This window comes from Bubalus kerabau, chromosome 7 (assembly GCF_029407905.1).
Source record: "Bubalus kerabau isolate K-KA32 ecotype Philippines breed swamp buffalo chromosome 7, PCC_UOA_SB_1v2, whole genome shotgun sequence".
NCBI classification, from domain to species: Eukaryota; Metazoa; Chordata; class Mammalia; order Artiodactyla; family Bovidae; genus Bubalus; species Bubalus kerabau.
Window position 1 is genome coordinate 119,478,730 of NC_073630.1, and position 21,349 is coordinate 119,500,078.

A 21,349-nucleotide genomic window follows, 5' to 3' on the forward strand; every position below is an offset into this window, starting at 1 on the left:
GGGTGGGAGTTGAGGACAAGGCCCCAGACAGGGACTTCCGCCGCTGTCCTCCACAGCACTTCTGTCTGTCCCCTCCCAGGGCGAGCCTGGGCTGAGGCCTCCCATGCGAGGGGAGCAGGGAGGAGGCCTGCCCCCAGCCCCCTGCCCCAACAGCTCCTGGACCCACAGGGGCGCTGCCTCAGGAAGCCCAGGACCAGGACCACCCATGCCGTCCCGCCTCCCCCATCCCGAGCCCCTGGCCAGGCACCCGGGCCCATTGAGACCCGGCTTCGGGCCCTGCCCTGGTCTGGGGGCACTTTGTTCCCCGACCCATGAATGGGGACGGGGTGTTGCCCCCCAGACATGGAGTCGTGACCCCAGCCGGCCTGTGGTTTGTGACTGCAGCCACAGGCAGAGCTGCTCGGGGACCCTCTTCAGCAGTTTGAGGGGGTCACGGAGGCCAGGGGGCCCTGATCCCTGTGAGCTGGCTCAGCTGCCGACACGGGGCGGAGGGAAGGGCTGGTCTGGGGGGATTGGCCTGGCGTTGCAGCCACCTCGCTAGGCACTCCAAATCGCCCTCTGGGCCCCCGTTTGCCCTCTGGGCAGAGAGAGGGAGTGCAGAAATGGGGGGCACCCAGCTTGGAGGCGGTAGGCACTGGCCCTCTTCCATGTGGGCACCCTTGGGCCCAGCTCAGGGCGCGGCCCCGGGGGTGCTGAGGCTTAGGGCCCTTCTGCAAGCCTGGAGCACTTCTCTGTGGGCAGGGAGCTCTGCACGGGCTCCGTCCGCCCGTGGCACCATCTCTGCCTCCCTCCACCCCACGCCCTGCCCCCTGGCCTGGCTGCCACCCCTGTCCCCTCTGGATCCCGGCCTCAGGGCCTTTGCACAGGCTGCCACCCTTTCCCAGGCCTTCTTGGGCAGGCAGGGCTCCCCCGACATGGTCACTGCACAGACTGGCCCTGCCAGACCACTCTTCTGGCCCTGCCAGACGACAAGTGGTCCTAGACAGGGCAGGACCTCGGCCCGCTGCCCACACGCTGGGCCCCGCGCCCCCTTAGGTCAACCTTGTTTTCCTGCCTGCCTCTGATCCCGCCCCCCTGAGCTGGTCCCCCGCGACGTGCCTGGGGCCACGGGGGCCACGGCTCCCTGGAGGAGGGCCCGTGCCCCAGGACCCAGCACGAGGCCAACAGTCGGGTCCACTCTGACACTTTATTGCGGGAAGGCTGGGCACCAAGCAGCAGGGACAGGGCCACCAGCCCTCTGAGCCAGCCCTGGTGGGCGTCTGAGGCCAGGCCCCCGGGGGCGGCTGACCTGGCCTGTCCGAGGCCCCCGAGGGGAGCTCAGCTGCCCTCCCTCAAGACCACTGCTCTCCACGCGTGTGTCCCAGCCAGCAGCCTGGGTGCAGGGTCCGCAGGGATGGGCCGGTGGGCGGCAGCCTCAGACGAAGGTGGCGTGGTGCGGGCTAGCCTTGGGCTTGGCGGTTCCCCCGGGGACGGGGCTCGGGGTGGGGCAAGCCAACGTCGGGGCGCCACTGGCCCATGGCCTCCAGGGGGCCGTCCGCACCCCCGGGATGCTGCCGGCCGGCCCAGACGGCGCGCCAGTGACTCGGTCCACATCTGCGACTGCGCTGACCGGGGGGTGTCGGCTGCCTCGGGCCCTGCCTGCTGCCACGGGGAGAGGAGAGAGGCTGTCACCCGCCTGCCCGCCCTGGCGGGAGATCCCGGCCACCCTCTTCGCTCAGACCCTGCCAAGGGGTTCTCGCGCCACCACCCCCTCCACCCCGTGCGTCCCGGGGGCGGCAACCTCTGCCCTGCGGCCCCTCGGCCTGTGCTCCGGGGAGCACTCAGCGAGTACCCTGAGGAGGGTCCCAGGCCAAGGCGGGCAGCAGGCTCCGGGGAGCGGGCAGGGCGAGGGTAGCTGCCGTCCTGAGTGCTGGGGGTAGGGTCTGGGGGTGCCTGGCCTGGGGGACTCGTGTGCTGGAACCAGCAGGGCCCCTCATCTGGCAAGGGGACGCCCGGGGCTCCCTGCCCGGGTCCAGTGCAGGCGGGAGATTGGGGACGGCTCACACAGCAGGGCCTCTGCGGGAGGAGCTCAGAGGCGGGCAGCTCCCCTCCACCCCACCCCCAGCCCCTTGTTCTTCCCTGGGGGAGGCTGTCTGTAGCCAAGGGGTGTTGGGCAGGTGGTTGTGACGGGGGCTCTGGGGAGACACGCGCTTCTGGGCTCGGGAGCGCGGAGCGCTGGGTGGGGCTGTTGCAGACGGGCTGGACCCTGGGAGCAAGGGCCTCCGCAAGCACTTGGGGTCTGCACCCACGGGCCGCGCTGCTGGCTTCTCAGGGCCATGGTCCCCAGGCGAGGATGGGGCAGGGGGCCCCCAGGGCCCTCCCGACCTGGCCCCACCGTGGTCCACGTGCCGGCGGCTGACTGGGGTGCGTCTCAGCTTCCCAGACCCTGACCCCCTGCCGGGTCCCCCTCCACGCTCTCCCGCTTCGCCAGCAAGACCGCAGGCCAAGCGCCCCTTCCTCCAACCTGCCCTCTCACTGCTCAGAGCAGCCAGGCCCTGATTCTAAATACCCGCCTCACCCCCAGGAGCTCCAGGCTTCCTGGGACTGCCTTGGAAGCTTCCAGACACTTTGGTGGGCAGCCACACCTCCCCACCCACCACCCTAGGCAGTCGTCACTGCCCTGTCCCCCTGGCTGGTCCCGGGGTGGGGGTGGGGGGGCGGGCCCTGGCGGGGCAGAGGTGCAGTCCCCAGGAGCCAGGCGGGTGTGCACAGGGCACCACTGGGTGGGCGCCTCAGTCTCAGTCCCGACACGGGGCTCCCCAGGTTCACCCCCAGGACAGGTGCCAGGCTCAGGGCCACAGGCGGGACTCCAGGTCCCAGTCGGGCCAGGTGTTGGTGGGGAGGCACAGCATGTCTGGGGTGGTCTCGGTGAGCCTGAGCCAAGGACCCGCCAATGTCTGGGGTGCGGGGGAAGGCGCCCTGGCCTGGCCCCCAGTGGACAGGCTCGAGGAGGGGGCTCCAGCCCAGAAACACGGGGTCCGGCTCCCCTGACTGCCCCTCCCAGCCTGTGGGGGAGGTGGCAGGAGGGGCCCCCACAGCGGGTCAGCCTCACGCCTCCCAGGGGAGCTGCCCAGCCACACATGTCCCACCTGGGCAATGTGACAAGGTCGGGGTGGAAAGTGGAGACGTTTGCGAGGAAAGGGGCCTGTCCAGGGCTCCCAGGGTCCACATGGAGCAGCCGGGACTAGAAGCTCCTCCCAGACAATCAGTCCTTCAGTCATTCAACAGACATTCCGCTTGGGCCTGTCCCGGGCTTGCCAGTAGGCCCCCAGGGCCAGGAAGCCATGCGGTGGGGCTGGTCTGCCTTTGGATCTGGGGCGGTGGGGAGGGGCAGGGCTGTGCTCCTCAGTTGCTGGCCCCAATTTGGGGCACTTGTCTGGAGCGTTAAGAGGCCTGTGGGCCCACACACACCACGGGGTACGGCCTGCTCCTGTCCAGCCCTGCTCAGACCCTCCTGGACAGAGGCTGGTGAGCGGTGTGGCCCCAGCCACGGGCCCTCTGGTGCCCAGGCAGCTCGCGGGCTCTGGACGGGCATGTCTCAGGAGGGTGGCTGCGGTCCAGGCTCCTCCCGCCGCCCGGACTTGCTCCTCTGAGGCAGCGGCAGCCCCAGGCCTGTGACTCAGTGTCCGGGGCCCAGCCTGAGCGGTGGGAGGGCAGGCGTCACGGCCTCTGTGCCAGGGCCTGCCCGTGGCGACTGCTCTCCTGGCCTCCCCATGACCCTCCTGGCAGGGGGTGGAGCACAGAGGACCCCCATATCCCCCAGAGTTCGAGGGCGACCACTTCCAAAGGAGCCAGGCTGCCCTGTACACGACGCTCGCTCCTGGCACTAGCTGGCCCCAGTCCTCTGTCCCACGTCCCCCAGACCCTGCACGTGGGGCCGGAGCCGGAACCTCACTGCCCACCTCTCAAGCTGCCCCGGGGATCACAGGCCCGGCCCCTCGGCTGACCGGATTCTGTGACTCTGACCAGCACAGCCAGCCCCTCCCTGGGGGCACCATGCTGGAGCCCTCACGGCAGCTGGGACCCAAAAGCCCCTCCCAGGACCCTGCGGCAGCCCCTGGCCAGTGGCCGGTCTGCTCTGGCCCTCAAGGCTCCACATCAGGAGAAGGACCCTCTTTTGGGGGGCCGGCAGGGCTCCCAACAGCCCTGGTGTGGCCTGACCCCTCGGCCACCCCCAGGGTCACAGTCTGGCCTCAGCCTCCAGACCTGCTGGGCCCTCGCGAGGCCCCCGCCGGCCCTGGGAACCCCATCCCACTCGGCGCCCTTCGTGGAGGCTGCCTGGGCCCCCAAGGGCAAGTCAGGGGACAGCCCAGCAGAAGCCCTGGTTCACCCGCGGCTCCCCCCACCTCAGCCCCCAGTCTGCGATGTGGGTGGGTGCCGGCTCGAAGCCCCTCACTCAGCAGATCTCTGTTGAGCACCTACTGGGTGCCAAGACTCCAGCCAACGGCAGCACAGGCTGGGTTGTGGGGGCCACACGGAACCCAGGAGGGCAGACCTGGGGGCGGGGGTGTGGGCAGGGCTGCCCCAGCGGAGGTGGCGGGGGTCGTACTACCAGCCACCATGGGCCCGTGGGTTCCACTGGGAGACACCCAGAGGTCGGGTGGCGTGGAGCACCTGCGGGGCACTTGGGGGAGACACGGAGAAGGGGACGCAAGGGGGATGGACACGCAGCAGAGACCCAGGGCCAGCGGCCAGGAGGCCGGAGTTGTCCTCACCCATGCCGGGGCCTGGGGACGGGTGTTGGGCCAGCTTGGTCAGCCCAGGGGAGGCCGTGGAGGCGGAAGCCCGGGACATCTTGCGGGAGGTCCACTCAGGTCCATCCTGGCCAGGGCAAGGCCGGGGTGCTGTGCTGGAAAGACGGTTCTGAAGAGAGCCCTGGCTGAGGGCTGCCCTCCCGGGACCCCCGAGCACCCATGTGCCCCTGAGAAAGTCCAGCAGCCACCCCGTCGGCCCGGGAAGGTAGGAGTGCGCAGTGGGGGTGCCCCTCTGCCGCCCAGACGGAAGGGCCAAGCTTCCGCTGAGGAGGGGATGGCTGATGGACAAAGTGCAAAGGAGGTGGCAGGGGCGGGGAGGCACCTGGAGCAGGCACACGGGGCTGGGGTCCGGGCTGGGGAGACCGGCGCAGCTGTCCCAGGAGGCCCTGACGCCCTGGCCACAGGCAGCGGCCCACTGCGGAGCCGGGCGGCCTCCCCGGTTGTCCCTGGCCCAGGGCTCCCACCTCACCTGGCCTTAGCAGGTGAGACACGCCAAGGCTGTGGCTGGGGGGCGGGCGGACAGGGGCAGAGGGGCTCCTGGGACTTGGGGCCACCCCGAGGGCACGCAGTCTGGCCGCCTGCACTGCCCAGTGGAGGGCGTGGCCCCTGAGACATGCCTCCGGTTTCCACGGAAGCTGAATTACTAGGCCACAGCGCCCCCTGGCGCGTGGGCTGCATGGCAGCACTTCCTGGATCCGCGGAGAAGTGAGTGCGGGCCCCTCCCGCTCTGGGGACCGGCCGTGCCTGCGGGGGGCGGGGGGGCGGGGTACGCGTCCCCAGGGTGCAGGGCTTCCGCCCCGTCCAGTGCTCCTTGGGCTGAGCCCCCAGTGGGGCCAGGATGGTGGCGAGGGCTCCTCGGGGAGGGTAAGGGAGAGACTCAACCAGGACCCTGACCCAGGCCCCACCACCCAGCTCGCGGGAAGCCTGCCCAGTGCCTGGCTGGGGGGCGGGGGCGGAGGGACACACTTCTCTCAGCCCAGCGCCTGGTTGCAGGTACCACAGGGTCAAGCCTGCACCCAGGTTGACACCCCGCTGAGCGCTCAGCCGGGGGCAAGGCCAGGACCCACCCCGCCCGACACCTGGGGGCGAGGGGGTGCTGGACCGGGCCCCACCACCACCAGTCAGCGCTGCAACAGCTCCTCTCCTCGGCCTTGGACACCTTGCTCTCTCCCTGGGAACATAGGGCCCTTCGGGGTGACTCCCATGCCTTTGCCACACCCATCCACGTGGACAGCGGCGTCTCAGCCCCCTGCTGAGTGAGCCCTGAGCCCTCTGTAGGGCCCTGGACACCGTCCTTGGACCTCACACTGGCTCCATCCGGGCCAAGGACTCACACCCACACCCAGCCGGCGCTCCCTGGGGCGGGACGTGCCCACCAACGCCCAGGGTTTTGCTGGATACCAAACAGGTTAACAGGACCAAATCCACAGCAGGCCATGCGGGAAGGCTGTGCCCTACGTGGGCACGCGTCCGTCCAAAGGCCTCCAGCCCTCGGGCTCTGACAGGCCTCTGAATGTGGGCGCTGGGGACCGAGGCCCACCCTGACGGGACCCTCTCCTCAGGGTGGTGCAGACCTGGCAGCCCGGGGCTCCACAGCTCACGAACTGGCGGCATGGCCGTACTGTCTCTCTCACTCTAGAGAGAAGGGTCTCAGTGGCCACCCTCTAGGAAACAGCTCACAGCACCTAAAACTGGGGATGCACTCTGCGTGAAGCCTGCCGGTGGACCCCAAGAATAAGCACACTGGCTTAAGGGTGCCTGCAGTGCCCCGCTGGCTGGGGAACCCCCGGTGCTGTTCTGAGTCACCAAGGTGAGCCCGAGGCTCATGGGAGGAGCACCCCCCCAGGACACCCGAGGAGGCAAACATCCAGGGCTCCCACCTCGCTGGGGGTTGGGGGGCAGTGGGGGTGGCCACGGTGGTCAGAAGCAGCTGCCGGCACTGGCATGACCTGGGTGCCTACCCACCAGTGCGCGGGGGTAGGGGTGGGGATGGGGCTCACATGGCCCCAGTAATGTGCCGGGAGACGCAGGGACCCACCCGTCACCCTGCCCAGGCTCCGGAGAGAGAAGCAGAAGACAGAGGCCCCACTGGGTAAACCGCGTGGGCCCGATGCCCAAGCAGAGTGTGGAGCCGGGGAGAATGTGGCTGGACCACGGGCAGCCAGCACGCCTGCGCTCTGGCTCACGGGTGACCAGGTGGAAGGATCTGGCCGCCTCACCCAGCAGCGCTGGCACCCCCACCTTCAGCCATCCGATCCCTAACCCCCGGGCTCAGGGAGGGGCGAGCCATGCCCTCCGTGTGTTGTGTCTGCCCGTCCAGCACTTCCCGCCCCCCGCCCTCATGCAGCTCTGTCTGCAGATACACCCGAGGCGCCCAAGTGTATCTAGAGTGATCTATTTTCAAAAGCCAGTATATTAAACAATGAATTACATGGAAATGTACAGTGTTTGCCATGGATTAAAATACATCTATCGTTTTCTAAAGAGAAAACAGGTTTTCAAATGAAGGAGGAAAGAGTTTTCAAGCAGTCTGATGGTCAGACGTAGAGTTTATTTCTCCTGGAGGAGCACAGACTCAGCATAGATGCAGCTGCACACGTGTGCAGGGGATGGAAGGGGAGACAGGGTTGCAGAGCAGGCCACATGCGAGGAGGAGGCCCGGCTTGGTCTCCGCAGGGAGCCCGCTCACACAGCCGGTCCTCCAGAGCCACCCCGCACACCGAGCCAGACCACCTCGGCCCGGGGTCCCCAGAGATGTGGCTGTGGGTCCTGGAGGACCCATCCCAGGCAGGACTCAGGCAAAAGAGGCCTTCCCGGCAGCGGAGCAGCCCACAGCGAGGGTCCGCGCATCCTGGGGCTCAAGGAGCTGCCCCGCGGGCTTGGCCCTCTCCAGACAGAGCGGTGTGCCCCCTGAGCCCCTTCTCCAGGAGGCCGGGGGCCTCACTTCCCCAGCCAACATTCATATGTCTCGGGACCAGCTCACGTGACACGTTCACACTTTCGTTTGGAGGAACCCCAGGCCCGTGGGCCCCCACGTGCTCTGACCAATGTGCAGAGGGGGAGCAGGCCCCCGCGGCCAGACCTGCGGGCTCACCGTGGGCCTCGGGCTCTAAGCCACACAGGGCTTCTCCCACTTGCTCAAGACACATACTCTTTTTTTTTTTTTCAGTCTTGAGATTAAAATGCTGAAAGTGCTAGTGATTTAGATTGTAAAAATAACACACATTTTTCAGAAATCCCCAGGGCCTTGCTTGGAGGCATTACTGCCCTGGACTGGGGAGAGGCACAGGGGACCGCGCCGTGGCCCGGTGGGGGTGAGCGCCCCCCACAGGAGGCCTCCTCGGTGCCCGCCGCCCCCTCCCACCATCCTGGCCACTCTCTGACCTCAGCGGCGCTGGGTCCTCTCAGAGAGGGCGGGGCAGCCAGGACAAGCACGGTCACCGAGGAGGAAGCACTCTGAACCCTCCCTTGAGAGACTCCGGGCGGGGGGTTCACTTCCCACCGCTCTCTCGTTTTAATTGGAAACTGTGTGGACAATGCCAGCGCCGGGCGGCCAGCGTGGGGCCAGCGGGAGGAGGGCAGTCAAAGGGGAGCAGGGGCGGCGCGCCCGGAGGTACCTGGTCTCGGAGGTGCGGCCGCGTCCCGCGGGGCGGGGGGCGGCGGCAGGAACGTGCTGTTGGGGCTGCTGATGTCCCCCTCCCCCGTGAGCGTCAGGTCGGCCACGTGCTCGCCCTCCTCGGTCTGGACGCTGCCGACCTCCACTTCCTGCGCTGGTGGGCTGGGGGTCCCGGGGGCCCCAAGGGGCAGGCTGTCGCCGGAGCCGGGGCTGCTGGCCGGGCTTTCTCGGGGCAGGGGTGCCTGCTCCTCGCCGTGACCCGTCACAGGTCTCGGGCCGAAGGCCTTGGCAGCGGCTGAAGGGGAGGGGGCGAGCCCTGGGGGGCTGGGGGGCAGACGCAGGAACTCGGGCAGCACGAGGTCCTCCTTCCTCAGCAGCCCGCGCTGGTCGTCTGCTCTGCTGCTCTGAGCTTTGGAAATGAGCTCAAAAAACTCTGGGAAGAAATCCCACATTGACCAGGTTTAGAGCGGGTCCCCTCTGGCCCAATGCAAGTGCGCATCTAGAAAGTTCTGTCCCAGTGCCCCGGGGCCTCCCCACCCTCTAGCCTCCACCCAGAGCCCGTGAGGCTGCAGGCCACGGGCACGGCTCTGGTCCTCCCTGGACTAGCTCTGGGCACCGGGGCAGCAGCCACCTGGTTCCCTTCTGAGCAGGAGGGAGGTCGCTGACCAGACGCCACGGCCTGATAAAGCCAGGAGGCCGGGTGTCCAGCGCTGGTGAACCTGTGTGCGGGCTTCCTCGGGCACCACCTGGGCCTGCGAGCAATGCCCGGCCCTCGACCCCCTCCTGCAGTCCCGGCACCCCCGGCCGGGTACTCTATCTTCCTGGATGCCCCCCAGAACTTTTCCTGTTCTTGAAAGTGGAAGTGTTAGTCGCTCAGTCGAGTCCGACTCTTGGTGACCCCATGGACTGTAGCCCCCCAGGCTCCTGTCCATGGGATTCTCCAGGAAAGAATACTGGAGTGGGGTGCCATGCGTTCCTCCAGATCGTCCCCACCCAGGGATCGAGCCGCGTCTCTTGTGTCTCCTGCACTGCCGGTGGGTTCTTTTTACGGCTAGCTGCACCTGGGAAGCCTGTTCTTACCAGGGTGGGTTCTCAACTGTAACTCAAGTCCACCATCCCAGGTAGATGGTTTCTACACTGAGCCTTTTTCGGGTTAGCTTAGCTAACTAAGGTTACAGTCTTAGCTTCTGACCACCAAGGAGCCTGAAACCTCACACCTGAGGGTGCGCAGAAGGCGGGCGCTTCGGCGCAGGCGCGGCCGGGCAGCGCAGGCGCTGCGACGAGCCAGCCGAGCGGAAGCACTGCCGGGTTCAGCCGTCACAGGGCAGCTCAGAGCGGGGCTGCTCCTAGCGTTTCTCTTGTGTTACAGGCTTCTGGAGGGAAAGCTTCCCGCCTCCCTGTCTTTCACGCGCTGCCCTCCTTCGTCCTGCAGTCCGGGGACAGCGCGGGCGGCCGGCCCCACGGCCTGACACACAGCGTCTCCTCCCGGCCTCTGCAGCCAGGGCTCCGCCTCACCTGGGACCCGCCCCCGCGAGGGCCCGCCCCGTGGAGAGGACCCGCCCCCCTGGCAAAGGCCCGCCCCCTGACAGGACCCGCCCCTGGCAGGACCCGCCCCCTGGCAAAGGCCCGCCCCCTGACGGGATTCGCCCCTGGAAGGACCCGCCCCCCGGCAAAGGCCCGCCCCCTGACGGGATCCGCCCCTGGAAGGACCCGCCCCCTGGCGGGATCCGCCCCTGACAGGGCCCGCCCCCTGATACGACCCGCCCTCCCCCGCGAGGGCCCGCCCCCTGACGAGGGCCCCGCCTCCCAGGGACTCTCAGCAGGACAGCGCTGTGAGGGGGACACAGAGACCACCTGTTGCAGCCCCAGGCGGGGGCTCCCTAACTCCCAAAGGGCCCGGCCTTCGGTCTGAAAACTGGGTCCTTAGTAAGGTTACACCGACACGTGTAGACCCACACGGGTGACTTCTCAGTGTGAAGGGGCCACAGTCACCCCAGTGGCATAACCCAGAGAAGGTTCTAGGGGTCCTACGCATTCACGAAAAACGTGCAAGTTTTAAAAAGTACACGTACCCTCTGCTTCGTCCAAATTAATTTTCTGATATTTTTTTTTCCCAATCTTTGCAATAGATTCTTCTCTCTTTGAAAGCCGGGGCTCCCTAGCATTCTTCCCATTTTCTCCTTTAATTTTAATAGAATTAGACTTGCCTAGTGTTCTCTCCTCTCCCTGCGTCAGAAGGAAAGTCAAAGTTCCACTCACGTTGCAGACACAGCAGCACGTTCATCAGTTATATAACAGGGGACTTGGAAACACACACTGCACGGATTTGGACTTTACATGAGTTGCAGAAGTCAGTTGCAATAAAGACTGCGTGTGAGGCACACACACCCACCCAGCGATTCCCAGTCCAGTGGGAGCGGGCACCACAAAGGGGCCCTAGAAGAATCCCCCACCCCGGGGTGCAGGCCCGACTGGAGCAGAGGGCCGCGGGGGCCACCGCCCCCAAGCATCGCAGGTGCGGGGTGAGGAGAAATTACCGTAGCCGAGTGATTCCTGGAGCTGGCGTTTACAGCTGTGCTTTGTCTGACCGGCGCACTTCTCTGTTTATCTGTGGACACCGAACACAGTTGAGATAGACTTTATACTGCAGTGAACCGCAAACCCACCTCCACATCAATACAATGACGTTTATACATCTTTGAGAGCAAAGCTGCACAGAAGCCAAGGTACGAGAGGTCCCTTATCTCCATCACGTTCAGGCCGAGGTGCCCGCACAGGGCCAAGGGCCAAGGGCCAAAGGACCAGCGCCCCGGACTGGCCGCATCTGGACAGGGCGGGGTGAGGGTGACCGTGCTCACTGGGCTCTGCAGTGACAGAAAGGGCCTCCTGGGGACTGTTTGGCACGAGTGCCTTTAGAAAGTAGGAGGCTATCACATTCATTATGTATTTTCAACCACGGCCACCGCCCCAAGTCAGGGCCGCAGGCTGGCCCCCAGCCCTCACGCTGCATGGCCACTGCTCTGGCCCAGGACGGGCCGGCGCAGTCCTGCCATCCCATCTGTGAGCAGCGTTCCGCACCCGGCACACACCTGCCTGCGGCTGCACCTTCAGGCTCACCTGTGCACATGGGCCAGGGGGTCCAACCGCATCAGACCCTGGAGGGGGCGCTGAGCACCCGCACCCTGCTCAGGCCACTCGCCCCCAGACCAGCCGCCGGCCAGGGGGAGAGCGCACTGCACTCTCAGAACCCAGATGGGCCCAGAGGGGGACAAGGGGCTGCGCTGGAGCCCCGAGGGCAGAGAGGCCACCACAGTGCAGGTCACCTGGGGGGACACAGACGAGTGACCAGTGCCCCACTTCAGAGCTGAGTCAGCCTGGGAAAGGGATGGGGCAGCTCCCCGCACGGCCCTCCACTCGCCTTGTTCAGTGGACTCCAGGGACTCCCTGCAGGAGACACGGCCCCGCTACCCTCCACCTGGGAGGGGCTGAGCGCTCTGGGGAGTGCCAGTCCCCGAGACTCAAGGCGAGGCCAGGTGACCTGACAGAGCCCCGGCGGTCGCACTGCCGCGGGGATCGCTCTCCCTGAGAGGCTGCGCGGGCAAGGCCAAGGCAGCGAGCATGGGAGAGCTCAGTGAACCGCTGCCGCCCTGTGCACAGGCGCTCCGTCACCGCCCAGTCTCCACCCAGGCCCCACCTCAGCCACCGCTGGGCCCGGAGCAGCAGCAACACCCTGGGGTCCTGGGCCCTCCTGCAGAGGATGGGGGCCCTCCAGGAGCAGAGCACATGCCAGGACGCCCTGGGGCGCCCTGGGGTCTCGGCAGGGCTTGTCGCCCTTCTCCCAGCAGAGGAGACACGCTCGGCGAGGCCCCAGCGCTCCTGCCCACAGTCAGATGCCCGTCAGGCTTGAACTTGGCCACGGTGGGGAGCTGCCGGGCCCCAGGAGACCCTAAAGCCGTGAGCAGCCTTCTGCAGCGTCACGCTGAGACCGGACAGCAGAGCCCGGGACCCGGCATCTCTCCGCTCACCTTTCCCTCGGGAGGGGTCCTTCTCCTCCAAGATGACCCGCTGTCCGTCCAGACTTGAGATGGGGGCCCCAAGGTCCAGGGGCTCCTTCTCTCCACTCTAGAGGCAGAGATGGTGTAATGAGCAGCCCACGCGGGCTGGAGCTCTCCGGAACAACCATGTGTGGTCCATCTGCCAGCAAGACCACCCCAGGCTTGATGGAGTCACATAGGCCAGCTGACCCCAGGTCCTGCCACCTCAGCAGGGCTGGCCACAGACTCCTGACGTGGAATGACACGGATCCCAAGCGCAGGCACCCTGAGGAACCCGCGTGAACGGGGCTACCACCTGGAGCCAGCTGCGGGCTACACCGAGTCGGGTTGAAGACTCAGGGGTCGAGGTCACACGATGGTACCACTAACATGTGCGTCCCCAAGTCAAGCTGGCCGAAGTCTCAGGGCCTCTCTCAGCCTGCAGGGGGCCACCCCGAGCCCGCCTCGCTGGTCCTCAGTGCGCCAGGAAGTGCGTGTAGGGCTTCGCGCCCCTCCCTGAGAGCAGGGAGCAGGCAGGTCTGAGGCCCAGGATCCTGCCCTTCTCCCCTGGGGGACTATTTTGCTGTTCGAGTCCCGCAGCTTCTGTCAAAAAACAATCTGAACGTGCAGTCTGGCTCTTGAACTCCTAGTGACCCTACACTCAGCCAGAGCTCCAGCCAAGTGGGGAGCGGACAAGGCTAGCAGGTCCAGGTGGCTTACGACCTCCTGGCCTCAGTGGCCCACAGCTCACCCAGGAGGGTCTGCGAGAGGGTCCCAGGACAGCCGTAGCCTCGTGTTCTACCCTCCCCAGTTCCCCCAGCCTCTCCCCTGGAGCGGCTGGACTGCCCTTCTGGCTCAGGCCCCAGCAGGGAAGGAGCCCTGCCTGCCAGCCAGCCCCCTGGGACGGAAGCCCCACAGTGACCCCACGAGCAAGCTGCCCTGACTCCCCCACTTTACAGATAGGTCTACAGGCACAAAGCATTAGCCATGGCTTAGGATCTCAGCCAAGGGAGGGCAGGGAGGCCACGTGGCACCCAGGCCGTGCCCCTCTCCATTGGGCATATGCTAGACTCCAGATTCTGGGGCAGCACTCCCCCCATCCCCTCCCCCACCGTCCCAAGCTGGGCGGGGGGGAGCCCTGGGTTCTCCTCGGGACTGGTCCTCTGGCTCAATTCAAAATTTCTGAACAATTCTGGAGCTCATCTCAGAGAAAATAAAAATCCTAAAAATACTTACAATTGTAGTTCTGATACAGTATATTTTGTAAAGAAAGAACACAGGCCACGGGCCATAAGTGCATGCTCAGTCACTTCAACGTGTCTGACTCTTCATGACCCCATGGACTGTAGCCCGCCAGGTTCCTCTGTGCATGGGATTCTCTAGGCAAGAATACTGGAGTGGGTTGCCATTTCCTCCTCCAGGGGACCTTCCCCACCCAGGGACCGTGTCTCCTGTGACTCCTGCGTTGCAGGCGCATTCTTTACCGCTGAGCCATGGGAAAGCCCTCAGTGGGTCCTGAGTCACATCTCAAAGCAAACATGTGGTGCGTGTGGGGACAGGTCCGAGCCTGCTGGCCCGAGTCTCCCCAGATGCCGTCTGGCGACAGGGTAGGGCTCTGCTCTGTCCCTCCTTAACCCGTTCACCAAGTAACCCGATGGCCGGCTGGGAAATGCCAGAGCACCATCAGACCCTCAGCGTGTGGGCAGCCGGGCAGTTAGCGGGCGCGTGAGGGGCTGGTGTGGATGGACCGACGTCTGGTCAGGTGTGCAAATGGCGGGACGCTGCAGGGTTTCCCTTTGTTGCTTTTCTTGGCCTCCTTGGGCCAAAACCCCCAAATCTCAACCCAAACCCAGAGGGCACGATGGAGGCAGGAACAGCGAGCGTGTCCACTGCAGGGTGACAAGCAGGCGGGCTGGGGTGACGGCCTCTCAGGGCTCCGGGCGCCGCCAGCCGCTCCTCGCCCGCCCCTTGCGACGCCACAGCTCACTCTGTGGACGACTGGGGGCAAACTGCACCCTGGCAGGCTGGAGCCCGTGGGCAGCTCGGAGCACAGAGGGCCCTGTGTCCCTGGTCAGCCTGGTTACTCACCAGCCGGGCCACCAGTTCATTCAGCCGCAGGCCGTACTTGGCCGCCACGGGACGCAGCACCTCCGTGACGGGCTTGCTGGGCTTGGCCTTGAGTCCCACGGATCGGTTAATCGGCACCAGATCCAGCCTGGGCAGAGGGGGAGAAACAAGCACGCCTTTGCCACATGCACGTGCAACCCTCGCGCAGACACTCTCCCTCGAGAGCACAGCGGCACCCACAGAGTCACCGTCACCAGGGCGGCCGGGGTTCCACAGGGAGAGCCTGCGGGGGCTTCTCCAGGGCCTGAGGGCCGCCAGGGTGAGACGGCCCTACACTGGGTGCAGCCTGACGGTGGTTGCCGGCAGGGAGCGTGACCCTCTGGCCCCGGGGGCTCCTGCCCCTTCCAAGCTCACAGTGGGGGTGTCAGCCCTCCCGTCCCAGCAGAGCGGAGGCCAGCAGAACAAGTCGTCAGAAACAGCCCTGTGACTCTGGAAACCTTATGGAATCAGCAGCTGTATTTTTCTTACCGAAATAAAGTGCGTTTTTCTAGGCGCAGGTCCCTGGACTCCAAGATGCTACTGTCCTGATGCAGCACCAGAGGCTTCGAGCACACGGAAGGGACAGAGAAGGCTGTCAGCGGGGGCCGGGCACGCGGCCACTGGGAGCACAGCGCCGCTGCGGAGCCCGGAGAAGGCTGCCTGCCAAGGGAGCTCACAGCCGGGCCGGGCTCCCGGCCAGGCCTCCAGCAGAGGTGAGGTAGACAGACGCGGGCGGGCCGGCCCCCCATCGGCAGGACCCCCACAGGACAGGCACCCCCCAGAGAAAGGCCCGAGGTCTCTACAGCCGCACCTTGTCCCCGCCCGCCAGGAAGAGGTCCACGGCAGCCCCGTTGATGCCGTGCCGCTCACACAGCCCAGCCAGCACGTCCTTGATGGAGAGCCCGGCCCTGACCAGCACCACGCAGGCCGTCCCGTCGGGCAGCTGGATGCTGCAGTGCTTGGCTGGCTTGTCCCGCTCGGGCGCGAGGGTCCTGCAGGCCTCTGGCTGGGGGCAGGGAGACACGGGGTGGGCACAGGGCGGGGCTGCTTGGGCAGGGCTGGCGCTGCTTGCACACGCGGGGGGGCAGCAAGGTGCCCCCCGTGCACACCCAGCTCCAACACACAAGCACACGACCTGCTCTGACAAGCGTGCTGCGCTGCAGGGCCTCCAGCCACACGGGAGGGAGCCAGCACCTCTCGGAACCTCAGGCGCCGTCCGGACAGGCCCACCCTCCATCCTATGGGTCTAACTCACAAGGGTTAGGCTGACAGCTAACCACACAGCTTTCCTGCTCAGAACAGGACGGGTCTTTACACTGTGGTTTCTGGGGGTCCGGTCGTGGCCTCCCTGACCCAGAAGCGCATGGAGTCACCTCTGGAGCCCCGTGGGGCCTCTTGGGGACCACGAGCTGCGCTGCCTGCTCGCCACTCAGTCTGGGGGCCGTGGACACGAGGCGGGCTGGATCAGCGCTGAGGGCCTGCAGCCCAACCTCTGCTGCTTCTGGTCGCTTTTCTGGCTCTTTCTGCCCAACCTCCCAGGATTGGAGGCCTTTCTGGGAGGAGCAGGCTGACGGACAGCAGGGCAGGTGGGCGGCCTGGCCGAGGCTCAGGGCCGGCAGCACACGTCCGAGGTCAGAGGAGCACGTGGGGGGAGGTGGCGTGGGGTAACAGGGGCCCCAGGCCCTTCCTTCGGGGGGAAGGCTGGGGGGCTGCCGCCTGCAGGGCCCGCAGCCCAGGCCCCACAGCGGGGAGCCCTGTCTGCCAGGGGAAGGGGCCGGGGCAGAGCAGTGCTGCGGTGTCTGTGTGGTGCAGAGGAAGCGAGCCCAGGTGCACTCAGAGCCGGGTCCCAGGGCAGGACAGGAGCCACCCAGCAGCCCAGCTGCCCGGGCAGATCCCAGGTCCCTCCACGATGCTCCTCCGGGTCCCTGAGCCACAGGAGCCCCGCCTGCTGGAAGGGGCTCCCCACATACATCCTCCTAAGGTCTGACCTACCCTGCTCCTCAGGTTGGTAACACACTTTCCTCCTGGGGTCAGAAAATCCCTTTCACTCAAATGTGACTTCAGAAAACTAGTCTGTAGGTGGCAGACAGACAGAAAATGGCCCCAGAGTGCCCTTCGCAGATGCATGTGTGATATACACGCCCTTTGAAGCCGCTGGGCCGCGGGTGCAAGGTCTGCCTGCCAGCTCTACCTGGTACTGCCTCAGCTGGAGAAGAACGCGTCCTACACTAACCGTTGCCTGACCATTTCAAGAGACCAGGCTGCTGACAACAGGGTTTTCCAAAGCTGGCATTAGACAGCAGCTAAGAAGCCAGCCAGTCTGCTGATGCCTCCTCCACGTCACTGGAAGTGGGGGCCCGGCGGGCGGCTCAGCAGAGTGAGGGGCGCGGGGCCGGGCAGGTTGGGCACCACCCCCATGCACGGGCGCGGCCGCGGGGCATTGGAGCTCACGGCCCTGCGGGCGTGCAGGTTGGGCACCACCCCCCGTGCACGGGCGTGGCCGCGGGGCATCGGAGCTCACAGCCCTGCGGGCGTGCAGATGCCTAGACAAAGATGAGCACCTGCTGCTCCCGTGGGCGTCCAGAGACACGTGCCCGCAAGAACAAAGGCTGGGAAATAAAGCCCGAGATATTCTCAGTGCTCTGGGGCGCCCTCCCACCCATCCCCACTCCTCCCGGAAGCCCCGTGGACAAGGGCGGCAGCTCTGCGGGCACTCACCAGGTCCAGGCTCCCGGCCGAGGACACAGAGCCCTGTGACTCCCGGCGGCCCAGGCCTCCATTGGCGTGCAGGGCATCTGCGGGGACACGGGCACTCAGGACACGCGACCGCACCAGCCTCACACCTCCTCACTTAACGCAACCACCCCCCGAGCATGGCCAGGCCCCCACACCCCCAGTGGCTCAGGCTGGACAGACGTACTCGGAGGACAGAAGCCTGGCACCCAGCGGAGCCAGGAGCCCAACCCAGGCCTGCGCTCTGCTCTGTCTGCGGCCATGCGCGCCTCCCCCCCCACCCCCTGCCCCTGCCCTCCTCACAGTCAACGCACGAGCGAGTGCAGGGCCTCGTGGCCCCTCACTCATCCGCAACTGTTCTCTCTGCACGCAGCTTAACACGCAGCGGGTCACTGCAGCTCCACCGCCAGCCCCCGGGAAGTCCTAAACCAGCGATGACGCACTGTCTGATGTCACTAACGCAGCTAATTATGGTCTGAAAGTTGCGACCACTGTGTTGCGGAAAGGCCCTTCCAGAGCACAACACCGATTCCCAGATCAGGACTCTGTGCAGGGGCCTGGGGCTAAGCAGGGGCCCGATTAGACTCCAGGATCAGGCCTCTGTGCAGGGCCCTGGGGCTGAGCAGGGGCCCGATTAGACAGAGGCCCCCAGGGTCCATCAACCACCTTCCTAAAGCAAAGATGGCCAGGCAACCGAGTCAGAACTCCTGGGGAGGGCCCTGGACTCAGGGTTTAGCGCCCTTCCAGGTGGCTCTCTGAAGATCGGGGTGTGGGGGCCCTGGCCTCCTGGGGTCCTGCCTGGGGGCACAGCCCTAGAGAGGCAGGCACAGCCCCATCTCGGGTCCTCGGGGGTCCCTGGCCCCACTGGCCACAGCGCCCCCATCCCCCAGTCGTCTGCCCTTCCTTGTGGTAGACTGCTGTCCCCGCGGCCCCGGCTGGCCCGGAGCCTGAGGGCCCCACCAGGCGCACAGCCCCCTCAGCCCTCTGTAAAAGGGGTGCAGGCCTGCTTCGCAGGCTGCTCCGAGGAGATGAGCACACTCTACCCACCGTCCGGCACAGCACGGGCCTGGCCGCGGGGAGGCCACCTCCACCCTGTGCTCAGCTGCTCCCTGTCCGAGCCCCCGACGGGCTTCCAGTCTAAACCTGGGGACCAGGCCTGAAGCCTCCAGGTTACTTGCTGGAAAATAACCCCGCTCGTGGCAGTCTGTGGGGAAGAAGCGGCCCCGTCCTCTGCTGCCTTGCACCCCCACCCCACCACCTCCTCCCAGCAACGGCCCCGCCCCCCTCACCCTCTCTTTCAGCCACACAGGAGAAAGAAGCATGGGGGAAAAGCTCTAGACTGCTGACCTTTAAGAATTGCAATAATACAAGGACGACTTTGGGAAAATGCCCGATAACCCAGCTATGGTGTCACATTTTCTTTAAAAAATGACAGGCTCATGGACCCCGGCACGCCCAGAAAAGCAAGAGCAGACACCTGTGTTCCTGTTCTCCTGGTTGTGTCCTCCAAACTTTCTACAAAGAGCATGTGACCGCTCGGGCAAGACGGGGGTTGAGTGGCGGGCACCAGGCCCCCCGCAGGGCGCCCGGGCTGGGGGGGCGGGGGCGGGACATACCCCGCGCCTCTCAGAAGACCGGAGCTGCCCCACGGCCCCCGCCGGCCGCCCCACAGGCCAGCGCACGGCACAGCCCGCGCTGGCTCCTCCGTGCCCCCGCCCCCCGCACAGGACAGACCACGAACCGTTCGGACGGTCGCCATGGTCCTTCTTCTTCTGGGAGCGCCCGGTGCTCCTGGTCCGCGACCACGAGAAGAAAGCGCCTTTCCGCTTCCTCTCGCTGTCCTCATCCCCCAGCTCTTCATTCAGGGACCGTCCTGATTTTGATTTTCCGCTCAACTGCCGTCAAAGGGAAAGCGCTGTTAAAACAGTGTGAGGCTGCTGTACTGTCGCAGGAGAGGCAGGGGAAGGGAAGTGGGGCAGAACACCCAGGCCGGGGTCTCCAGGGAGGTGCAGCCCCGCCCGGAGCCCCGGGAGTGCAGCGGGAGCGCGCGACTTTCAGGTTCTTCGAGTGAGAGAAGACGCCAGCAGGGACGTCTGCTGTCTGCAGAATGCCCTCCCAGGGAAGGCCGGCACGCAGACGGGCACCTTCTTGGGCGTGGACGTGTTGGAGTGGTCCGAGCTGGCGCTGTGCTTGGAGGCAGGGCTGCTGGGGACCTGCTGCGCGTCAGGCAACGGGCGGCCCTCCACCTCGGCCAGGATGCACTCTTGGTACAGCGGGGATTTCAGGAACCGCGTGTAGCTGTCGAACTTCATCAGGTTGAAGATCTGCTGGGAAACGCAGCACCGTCCCGTCACACACAGAACCGGACCCTCGGTCCCAAGGGGGCAAGCCTCTTCCCACAGCCCCTCGTCTGCCCCAGAGGGGTCGCCCAGGCTCCTCAACATGTGATCACACGTCTCATAACACACCAGCCCCCGGGGTCACGCTTACAACCAGCCCGTTCCAACACCTACATGAAGCCAGCGCCTGAGGGGACTCAGGACAGCCAAGGACAGTCATGAAGAACCTTGACTTTGTTAAATAAGAACAAAACCAAAGGCAACCGGAACCTAAAGGAAGTGAGATCTGCCTTGAAAATACTTTCCTCCGCGACTTCCCTGGTGGCCCAGTGGCTAAGACTCTGGGGTTCCAATGCAGGAGGCTCAGGTTCAACCCCCAGTCAAGGAACTAGGTCCCACACACCGCAGCTAAGACCCGGTGCAGCCGATATATAAATACATATAAAAAAGAAAATACCTTCCTCATTTGTTTCAACCTTTGTGACTAGGCAACAGAAGGAACCTCTACTGAGGCCAGTGGACACATGCTCTAACACCAGGTCCCATGGGGACGCGGGCTCTAACACCAGGTGCCATGGGGACGCGGGCTCTAATACCAGGTCCCATGTGGATGTGGGCTCTAATACCAGGTCCCATGTGGATGCGGGCTCTAACACCAGGTCCACGTGAACATGCACTCTAACACTAGGTCCCATGTTTTACACGGGCTCTAACACTAGGTCCCATGTGGACTTGGGCTCTAACACTAGGCCCCACACACACTTCTCATCACCGTGATGTCCTAAAGCTGAAAAGACCCACACACCTAGGAGCTCTGTGTGTGTCAACGCCCATGAACCTGTGATCGTGTGCAGATGCATACAAAGAGCAGCCAACAGACAGGGACGCGGTGCTGGGTCTTCCTGCTCTGGGCCCTGCTGAACCCTGGCCCTGAGCTGGGAGCCCAGTGTGGGGAGGGTACCATTGCACTCCTGCAGGGGGCTGGCGCCTGTGGGGGCAGCCCTCCAGGACCCCACCCTGCACCCCCGCCAGGGCCATCACCTGGAGCTGCTGCTCCTTGAACATGTCAGGGTGGGGGGCGTTGAGGATGTCGTCCGCCAGCTGGGCCTGGCTGTCGATGTTGACCGGCGTGGTGGCCTTGCTGCTCAGGAACTTACCGAAGATCTCGCGGGCCCTGTAGGAGAGCTGACGGGGCAGCGTGTGAGCCGGACACACAGACCGCACACGTCTTCCGTGCCCGCCCACCAGTGCCGCCCTAACGCCTGACATGGCTGCAGGCCCTGGAGACACATTTTCTTGGGACCTAATAACCATCTCTTGGTTGAAATCTGACTGAAAGTATCAGCTGGCATGAAGCTTTTCAATAAATCGGCTCCTCTCCAAGTTCTGTCAAAGGGCAATCCGAATGCTCAGAAGATCTGGGCTGGGGCTCCTGTCACGTGGTCCCCGTGGCGCCGAGCGTGGGGGGCAGAGGGGAGGGGGGCAGGCCGCCTCAGGGCAGGTCGCACCGGGACCCAGCCCGCCCCACGCGGCCTGCACGTGGCTGCCCAGACGGAAGCTCCTGGAAGGCGCCCCCACCCCCAGATTCTCTCCCATTTCCCCTTCCACTCTGGGCAGCAGGCAGTACACGTGCTGAGCCAAGCGTCGGGCTCCAGGCATTTATGCTGAGTGTAGGCAAAACTAAATATCACATATATTAAGAAACATTCTGAAAGAAGCATTTTTTTA

General features: G+C 65.4%; 1 protein-coding gene across 1 annotated transcript in view; it reads right to left on the bottom strand.

Moving 5' to 3' along the window:
- Positions 1-848: 848 nt before the first annotated feature.
- RGS12 (regulator of G protein signaling 12) overlaps positions 849-21,349 on the bottom strand; it is a 116,089-nt gene continuing 95,588 nt past the window's right edge. The window contains exons 7-18 of the mRNA XM_055589233.1: positions 20,663-20,806; positions 19,427-19,606; positions 19,024-19,177; positions 17,268-17,344; positions 15,361-15,555; positions 15,039-15,112; positions 14,532-14,658; positions 12,435-12,531; positions 10,947-11,017; positions 10,482-10,635; positions 8,411-8,842; positions 849-1,641 (exon numbers count right to left, since the gene is read on the bottom strand). Of these exons, the coding sequence (XP_055445208.1) occupies positions 1,415-1,641; positions 8,411-8,842; positions 10,482-10,635; positions 10,947-11,017; positions 12,435-12,531; positions 14,532-14,658; positions 15,039-15,112; positions 15,361-15,555; positions 17,268-17,344; positions 19,024-19,177; positions 19,427-19,606; positions 20,663-20,806 (1,932 nt within the window). The 3' untranslated portion in view covers positions 849-1,414. The remainder of the gene's footprint in view (positions 1,642-8,410; positions 8,843-10,481; positions 10,636-10,946; positions 11,018-12,434; positions 12,532-14,531; positions 14,659-15,038; positions 15,113-15,360; positions 15,556-17,267; positions 17,345-19,023; positions 19,178-19,426; positions 19,607-20,662; positions 20,807-21,349) is intronic.